The sequence below is a fragment of the Lithobates pipiens genome, unplaced genomic scaffold (assembly GCF_037356315.1).
Source record: "Lithobates pipiens isolate NorthernLeopardFrog02 unplaced genomic scaffold, aLitPip1_a1.2 Scaffold_3, whole genome shotgun sequence".
Classification (NCBI taxonomy): domain Eukaryota; kingdom Metazoa; phylum Chordata; class Amphibia; order Anura; family Ranidae; genus Lithobates; species Lithobates pipiens.
Window position 1 is genome coordinate 183,829,252 of NW_027507790.1, and position 9,788 is coordinate 183,839,039.

The window sequence follows — 9,788 nt, forward strand, 5'->3', positions numbered from 1 at the left end:
AGTGGGTGGAGGCGGCGGAGGACAGAGTAGAGAGTTGAACGTAGAGAAAAGTTTTATGGGGACTGGACGAGAAGGTGTTAATAAGAGTTGTAAAATAGGTCTGCTTGGCAGTGTGGAGGAAAGAGTAGTATTTTTGGAGGGCAGATTTGTATTGGTTGAAGTCTTTGAGAGACTTGGTCTTGTGCCACAGACGCTCAAGAGCGCGACTATGTTTTTTGAGAATTCTAGTGTCATCCGTTTGCCATGGTTATAGGGGTCGAGGCCTGATTCTGCGTGTAGTGAGGGGAGCGAGCTTGTCCAGGGTGGAGGACAGGGATTTATTGTAGATGGAAGTGGCTTGGTTGGGGCAGGACAGGGGAGAGATTTGGTCATAGAGGTGGTCAGCAGCAGAATAGAGGAGAGAAGAGTTGAAGTTGCAAAAGTTTCTACGGGTGATGGTTAGGCGATTGGAGGGAAAGGTGTTGGAAGAAAGGGATAGAGAGAAACTAATTAGGTGATGGTCGGAAAGAGAAAAGGGATTAATTGAGAAGTTGCATGGAGTGCAAAGGTAGGAGAATACAAGGTCAAGGGTGTTGCCATCAGAATGAGAAGAAGCCTGTACCCATTGCTTCAGGTCAAATGAAGAGGTTAGACTAATGCCGCGTACACACGATCGAATTGTCCGGCGTACTTAGCCCGGCAAACAATCCGGGGGATAGTCTGGCGGACTTTCTACAGAACGGACTTGGCCACACACGGATACACAGAAAGTCCGGTGTTTGCTAGCGCGATGATGTACAGCACGTATGACGGGACTAGAAAAAGGAAGTTCAATAGCCAGTAGCCAATAGCTTCCTTCTCGTACTTGCTTCTGAGCATGCGTCATTCTTAGTCCTCTGGACTAGCATACTCACGGACGTATTGTCCGCTGAAAACCCAAGTCCAGCGGAAAGATTGGACTGCAAAACTATTTTCTAAGTACGTCGGACTTTACACTGAGAAAGTCAGCTGAAGCCCACACACGATCGGATTGTCCGGTGAAATGCGGTTCTGCGGACTAGGTACCCCGGACAATTCGATCGTGTGTACGCGGCATAAGAAGTTTAGAAGTAGCAGGAGTGTTTGTTTTAGCAGCGATGTTGAAATCACCGAGAAGGATTGTGGGAATTTCTGAAGACAAAAAGTAGGGTAGCCAGGCAGAGAACTCATCAAGGAAAGTTGATAATGGTCCAGGGGGCCGTTAGATCACAGCAATTCTTAGGGAAGTAGGAGAGAATAGACGTATACAGTGAGCTTCAAATGATGAGAGGGAAAGAGGGGGAGGGGAGTGAATAACCTGGAAGGTGCATCGTGGGGTTAGGAGGAGTCCCTCTCCACCTCCCTTGCATCCAGTAGGCCTAGGGGAGTGAGTCCAGGGAAAGCCACCCTGAGAGAGGGAAGCAGGAGAAGGGGTATCAGATTCGTGGAGCCAGGTTTTCGGTGAGAGCAATTAGATTAAAGGAATTAGTGACAAAGAGGTCATGAACAGCGGTGAGTTTGTTGCAGACAGAGCGAGCGTTCCAGAGGGTGCAGGAGAGGGGGAAGCTGGTGTTGGGAAGAAGAGGAACGGAGACTAAATTGCGTAGATTGCGACTACTGCCAGAGGGTGTAGGGTGATGGGTGTGTTGGGTATAGTTAAATAAGGGAGGCCCAGGGTTAGGGGAAATATATGCGGTATTTTTGCGATCATTAGGAGCAGAAGAATTTTATTTTGGGTTGTTCTTTGGTGAAAGGTTATTGTAGTACCAAAAAAATAAAAATAAATGTATTTTGGGCCAGTTTTCCTTTTATAATAAAAAAGAAATCCAGAGATATCCATTACCATTTACCACCAAATGAAAGCCCAATTTGACCTGAAAAAAAATGCGGTGTAATCCACCTGGATGCACAAAGTAGTTGTGATCATTTGTACGGTTTTACTAACACATGTCAAAGTTGCAAAATTGTGCCTAGGCATTAAGATGTTTTACCCTTAGCCGCAAAGGGGTTAAAAACTGGTATCGCTGCATCCCTAGTAGATATGAGCTCAGGCGCGTTTGCATGGTCCACGTGCAGAGCCCGCCAGGAAGTCGGCACAGTGCTGCGCTAATCACAGGCAGTGAGACATTGCCCCGATGTGCAGAGATCGGGCAATGTGTCACTGCCTGTGATTAGCGCAGCGCTGCGCCAACTTCCTGGCGGGCTCTGCACGTGGACCATGCGAACACGCCTGAGCTCATCCCTAATCCCTAGTTGACATGTTAGGCTGGCACTATATACCAATATAAAGAGCAGATAGTGGGAAGTACTCATGTATTACAGGTTTGCATTATATATATATATAGATATATATATATATATATCTATATATATATATCCACTTGCTTACTGGACACTTAAACAACCTTCCTGCCCAGACCAATTTTCAGCTTTCGGTGCTCTCACAATTTGAATGACAATTACTCAGTCATGCAACACTGTACCCAAATGAATTTTTTGTCCTTTTTTTCCCACAAATAGAGCTTTCTTTTGGTGGTATTTGATCACCTCTGGGGTTTTTATTTTTTGCGCTATAAATGAAAAAAGGCCGAAAATTTTGAAAAAAAAAACGCATATTTCTTTGTTTCTGTGAAAGAATTATGCAAATTATTAATTTTTCTTCATAAATTTTGGCCACAATTTATACTGCTACATATCTTTGGTAAAAATAACCCAAATTAGTGGATATTATTTGGTCTTTGTGAAAGTTAGAGAGTCTACAAGCTGTGGTGCGAATCGCACAAAATTGATCACATCTGATGTACTGGTGGCCTATCTCGCTTCTTGTGACCCGAACAAGTCAGGAAAGTACAAATACCCCCTAAATGACCCCTTTTTGGAAAGTACACATTCCAAGGTATTTAGTAAGAGGCATGGTGAGCTTTTTGATGTTGTCATTTTTTTCCCACAATTCTTTGCAAAATTAAGATTTTTCTTTTTTTTTTTCTCCACAAAATTGTCATTGTAATAGGTTATTTCTCTCACGTGGCATGTGTATACCACAAATGACACCCCCCAAAAAATTCTGCTACTCCTCCTGAGTATTACAATACCACATGTGTGGGACTTTTTCACAGCCTGGCCACATAGAGAGGCCCAACATGCAGGTAGCGCCATTATGTGTTCTCGGAACATAAATTACACATCTAACTTGTTGACTATTTATTACACTTTTGAAGCACCAGGACAATGACACGTGACACTGATGACAGATGGCACTGATACGTGGCAATGATGACACGTGGCACTGATGACAGATGGCACTAATATGTGGCACTGATGACAGATGGCACTAATATGTGGCACTGATGACACGTGGCACTAATACATGGCACTGAAGACACGTGGCACTAATATGTGGCACTGATGACAGATGGCACTAATACGTGGCACTAATACGTGCCACCGATGACAGATGGCACTAATACATGGCACCTATGACGCGTGACACTGATGACAGATGGCACTGATAAGTGGCATTGATGACACGTGACACTGACAACAGATGGCACGTGACACTGACAGGTGGCACTGATGACAAATGGCACTGATACGTGGCACTGATGACAGATGGCACTAATACGTGGCACTGATGACAGATGGCACTATGTGGCACTGATGACACGTGGCACTGATGACAGATGGCACTGACAACAGGTGGCACTGGGGGCAGGTGGCACTGGGGGCAGGTAGCACTGGGAGCAGGTAGCACTGGGGTGGATGGCACTGGGGGCAGGTAGCACTGGGGTGGATGGCACTTTTTTTTTTTTTTTAACTCGAGGAAGAACGGCTGCCGCTGCAGCCGTTAATCTCTCACCTCTCACACTGTCTGTGTAAGGAGGGAGAGCGGCGCTGAGAGATGATCTCATATGTTTACATATGAGATCATCTCCCATTGGACACGCCGATCACGCTGTAAACGGCCGCTGTGATTGGCCGTTTACAGCGATCTGTGTTTGCCTGTCCCCGGGGGACACGGCGAACACAGAACTTCCGCAATGCGCGCCCAGGGACGGCCACCTGGACGAACGCGCCTGCTTTACGGCCGTCATTCGGCTATAGGGCGGGCGCAAGGTGGTTAAATATATATATATATATATATATATATATATATATATATATATATATATATATATATATATATATATATATATATACACACACACGGTATTTAACCGGTTCCCGACCGGCGCAATGGCACGGGCAGGCAAATGGGCGTACCTGTACGTCCCTTTAAATTTGCCGCCCTGCCACCGTGAGCGTGGCGGCGGCCGCGCGCTCGCGTGCCGGTCGGGACCCCCGTGAGTCTGGTCGCGGGTCCTGCGGACTCGATCGCCGCGGGCATACCCGCGATCGTCTCACGGGGCGGCTGAACGGAGAAATGCCGTTGTAAACAGCATTTCCCCATTCTGTCTAGCAACTAGTGAGGCTGATCTCTGCTCCATGTGATTGGAGCAGAGATCAGTGTTCACTAAATGAAAGCCCAACCCCCCACAGTTAGCAACACACCCCTAGGAACACTTAACCCCTACACTGCCACCCACTGGTTAACCCCTTCACTGCCAGTGTCATTTACACAGGAATCACTGCATTTATATAGCAGTGATTGCTGTATAAATGACAATGGTCCCAAAAATGTGTGAAAAATGTCCGATGTGTCCGCCATAATGTCGCAGTCACAATAAAAATCGCTGATCGCCGCCACTACTAGTAAAAAAAAAATTATTAATAAAAATGCCATAAAAATATCCCCTATTTTGTAAACGCTATAACTTTTGCGCAAACCAATCAATAATCGCTTATTGCGATTTTTTTTTACCAAAAATATGTAGAAGAATATGTATCAGCCTAAACTGAGGGGAAAACATTTTTTTTTATATATTTTTGGGGATAGTTATTATAACAAAAAGTAAAAAAATAATGCGTTTTTTTCAAAATTGTCGCTCCATTTTTGTTTATAGCGCAACAAATAAAAACCGCAGGGGGATCGAATACCACCAAAAGAAATCTCTATTTGTGGGGAAAAAAGGACGTCAATTTTGTTTGGGAGCCATGTCGTATGACCGCGCAATTGTCAGTTAAAGCGACGCAGTGCCGAATCGCAAAAAAGTGGTCTGGTCTTTGACCAGCAGAATGGTCCGGGGCTGAAGTGGTTAAAAAGGAAAATTATATATATATATATATATATATATATATATATATATATATATATATATATATATATATATATATATATTTCCTTTTTAAATGAGATGTTGAGATGTTTGTTTTTCATTTTGTACAGTTAGTAGAATAGCAAGATGAATAGTGTCTAGAACAAGGCCTAAAGCTGGCCATACATTATACAATTTTCTTCTATAGATTTCCTTTAGGCCGCGTACACACGGGCGGACTGTTCGCCCAACCTTGTCCGCTGAACAGTGTTTGGGCGGACAGTCCGCTCGTGTGTGGGCTTTCAGCGGACAGTTTCAGCGGACAGTTGGACGGACAAAGTCTTTCGGAAATTCCGAAAAACTGTCCGCTGAAACTGTGTTTGAGCGAACAGTCCGCCCGTGTGTGGGCCTGTCCGCTGTACTTTCGAAATGAGCGGACTGTTCCCGCTCGGAAAGTCCGCCCATTTCGAGCGCGTGTACAGGTAGGCGGGGCCCGCGAAGGAGACGTCGCGGGCTCCGCCGCCTGGAATGGGCTTAAAGGGGAACCCCAACGCCGAAAAAAATCGGCGTGGGGGTTCCCCCAAAGTCCACACCAGACCCTTGTCCGAGCACGCTACCCGGCCGGCCAGGAAAGGGGGGCGAGCGAGCGCGCCCCCCCTCCTGAGCCGTACCAGGCCGCGTGCCCTCAACATGGGGGGGTGCCTTGGGGAAGGGGGGCCGCGCGGCCCCCCCACCCCAAAGCACCTTGTCCCCATGTTGATGAGGACAAGGGCCTCTTCCCGACAACCCTGGCCGTTGGTTGTCGGGGTCTGCGGGCGGGGGGCTTATCGGAATCCGGGAGCCCCCTTTAAGAAGGGGGCCCCCGGATACCGGCCCCCCACCCTATGTGAATGAGTATGGGGTACAATGTACCCCTACCCATTCACCTGTGAAATAAAGTACAAAAAAAAACACAACACAGGGGAAAAAATATTTTATTGCACAGCTCCGGGGGTCTTCCGTCTTCGGGGGTCTTCTCGCCGGACTCCTCCGCTATGTGTGTGTAGCTCTTTTACTAGCGGAGGAGTCCGGCTTTCTTCCTCCCCGCCGCCGGCCTCTTCTCCCGACTTCGGGGGTCTTGTCCCCCTCTTCGGTTCTTCTGCCGGGCCACGGCGCCTTCTTGTAGCTCTTTTACAGGCGGTGGCCCGGTCCTCTGTCGCCGCTGCCTTCCGTTCTTCTGTCGCCGCCTTCGGTTCTTCTGCCGGGCCACCGCGCCTTCTTGTAGCTCTTTTACAGGCGGTGGCCCGGTCTTCTGTCGCCGCTGTCGCTGTCGCCGCCTTCCGTTCTTGTTCTTCTTCTTGTTCTTCTTCTTCTTCTCCAGGCGATGTTGACACGTCGCTCCCTCCGGCCGGAATGCCAGAGCCGCGCTGTGCGGTCACTTATATAGTGACAATGGGGCGGGGTCACATGGTATATGTCACATGGGTTGGTCACATGGGTTGATGTCACATGGGGACTATGACATCGTAAGGGGGCGGGGTCACCATGTGACCAACCCATGTGACATATACCATGTGACACCGCCCCATTGTCACTATATAAGTGGCAGCGGAGCGTGTCCCTGGCATTCCGGCCGGAGGGAGCGACGTGTCAACATCGCCTGGAGAAGAAGAAGAAGAACAAGAAGAACAAGAACGGAAGGCGGCGACAGCGACAGCGGCGACAGAAGACCGGGCCACCGCCTGTAAAAGAGCTACAAGAAGGCGCGGTGGCCCGGCAGAAGAACCGAAGGCGGCGACAGAAGAACGGAAGGCAGCGGCGACAGAAGACCGGGCCACCGCCTGTAAAAGAGCTACAAGAAGGCGCGGTGGCCCGGCAGAAGAACCGAAGAGGGGGACAAGACCCCCGAAGTCGGGAGAAGAGGCCGGCGGCGGGGAGGAAGAAAGCCGGACTCCTCCGCTAGTAAAAGAGCTACACACACATAGCGGAGGAGTCCGGCGAGAAGACCCCCGAAGACGGAAGACCCCCGGAGCTGTGCAATAAAATATTTTTTCCCCTGTGTTGTGTTTTTTTTTGTACTTTATTTCACAGGTGAATGGGTAGGGGTACATTGTACCCCATACTCATTCACATAGGGTGGGGGGCCGGTATCCGGGGGCCCCCTTCTTAAAGGGGGCTCCCGGATTCCGATAAGCCCCCCGTCCGCAGACCCCGACAACCAACGGCCAGGGTTGTCGGGAAGAGGCCCTTGTCCTCATCAACATGGGGACAAGGTGCTTTGGGGTGGGGGGGCCGCGCGGCCCCCCTTCCCCAAGGCACCCCCCCATGTTGAGGGCACGCGGCCTGGTACGGCTCAGGAGGGGGGGCGCGCTCGCTCGCCCCCCTTTCCTGGCCGGCCGGGTAGCGTGCTCGGACAAGGGTCTGGTGTGGACTTTGGGGGAACCCCCACGCCGATTTTTTTCGGCGTTGGGGTTCCCCTTTAAGCCCATTCCAGGCGGCGGAGCCCGCGACGTCTCCTTCGCGGGCCCCGCCTACCTGTACACGCGCTCGAAATGGGCGGATTTGCCTCCGCCTTACGTGGGCGAGTCCGTTCATTTCAAAAGTTGAGCGGACTGTTTGGCAAACAGTTCGTTGAAACAGTCCGCTCGTGTGTGGGCAAGTCCGCTCATGCAAATTTTGAGCGGACTGTTTGCCGAAACTGTTTGACGAACAAGGTTGGGCAAACAGTCCGCGCGTGTGTACGCGGCCTTAGATTTACCAAAACCATATAATATGAGGTCAAATCTGAACACTTTCAGTTTGCATGCAATCAGGCAGGCCCTTGTACTACACAGTTGAAGGTAAAGCTAAAGGAAATTGAATAAGAAAATTGTATGGTGTATGGCCAGCTTAAGAATTGGTCAAGGTTCTGATAACAGTAAAACATAAAAAAAAAAAAAAACACACACAGACAAAAGCAAATACAACCAGACAAACAACATTCAGAACTTGTCTGCTTCCTTTCACAAACCCCCAGAGTCATGTGACCAGCCTCAGTCATGTGACTGTGAACTGAAAATACAGTGTACACAGAGAGGGCACCATGAGCAAGCTGCAAGAGTAAGACGGACGGATAAACAAAGACAGCTATACAGATGAATAGAGGCGGACAGATACATGTTTATTTGGTATTACCAGGCATAGCACAGGAGAAGCAAATATACTAATGACCGAGCATCAGACCAATAAGCTTCTAGCTTTCATTTTCAAAGTTGAACTAACTAAACTAACTTATTGAAGAAGGTAAAGCTAGAAGCTGGTGGGTTACCATGCACAGCTGCTCCAGATTCTGTGTGCTCCAGTCTTAGTAAACCACCTACCCCCATAATAGGGTCACTGACCTGGTATCTGCCGCTCATCAGCTGGCTCCGGGATGGGGTACACAGAGGCTGCACATAGTACCCCCCCAGCCTCACCCCCTGCCCGGACAGCCGGTCCAAATTGGGGGTTCTGATTTCCGATCCATGGAAGCCGACATCGTTCCAGCCCAGATCATCGGCCAGTATGAATAGGATGTGTGGAGGGGAGCCGAGCACAGCCTGGCACAGCATCAGCCCCATCCACCCACATAGCAGAGCCCGGAGAGCCAGCATGGTTCTGCCACTGACTGCGGATGGCTCTTCTATTTCATTCAGGAACTGTCTGCTGAGCCCAGGGACCGCCCTGCACCCTCCTCCCTTCTGTCATGTCACACATGGTTGGAGGAAGCTGTGTTGTCACGCTGGAATCCTGCTCAGCAGATTTTCTCAACCTTTTTACCACAGAGGAACCCTTGAAATCATTTCCTGACCTCAGGAAACATCAAAATAAGTTTCAAAGCTTGTATGGAAACAGAATCAGGAGGTTGTAATAGAGAACAGGACAAAGGGTAACATTCGCCTTTCTAAACAGGAATTTGCAGACTGTTTTTTGCTGCACACTAATTCAATTCAATGTAAAGAACTTGTCTGCATTTGAGTTTAGTGGCAAAGTATACATTTACATGGGTGTTCTGTTCACTCTGTACTGTGCTGCAGAACATGTCTGCATTAAAATATTCTCAGAACTTTATCTTGCAGTTGTCTATAGAATGTACACTGAGTTGTGCATGCGCAGCTCAGTTTACATTCTGGCACAGTGTCTGTGTGTCAGGATGACTGTGCTCCCACGCATGCGCAGGAGTGATGTCACATTGCATTGGCCAATCAAGATCACTGAAGACCAGCACTCGTAAGATGCTGGGGAGCAGATTCAGGTGCCAGGACCTTTGAAGCAAAGGTAATTAAAGCAGACTTTTGGGGGGGTGTTCAGCCAGCTGACGGGAAATCACAAATTACCAGGCTCGCGGGTGGGGGTGTACAGATTAGTTACCATGCACTATTTGAAAAATTGGCCTAAATTCGGTCATTTAGACAGTTTGTTTATTTTTCGGCCAGTTAATGGGCACAAAATCGATAATCATTGGGACGCTTTTGAGACGAAAAAACAAAGGACGAGTTTGGAAATTTTCTGCCGAAGTGAAGGATACATTGAAAGGTAATGTGTTTCCCGTCTGAACTGATTGCACTATGTATATGTAAAAAAAAAAAAACAAACAAAAAA

General features: G+C 48.5%; 1 protein-coding gene across 1 annotated transcript in view; it reads right to left on the reverse strand.

Annotated features, from left to right (window-relative positions):
* ARSB (arylsulfatase B) overlaps window positions 1-8,863 on the reverse strand; it is a 50,375-nt gene extending 41,512 nt beyond the window's left edge. The window contains exon 1 of the mRNA XM_077462595.1: window positions 8,549-8,863. Within this exon, the coding sequence (XP_077318721.1) occupies window positions 8,549-8,800 (252 nt within the window). The 5' untranslated portion in view covers window positions 8,801-8,863. The remainder of the gene's footprint in view (window positions 1-8,548) is intronic.
* Between the last annotated feature and the right edge of the window lie 925 nt (window positions 8,864-9,788).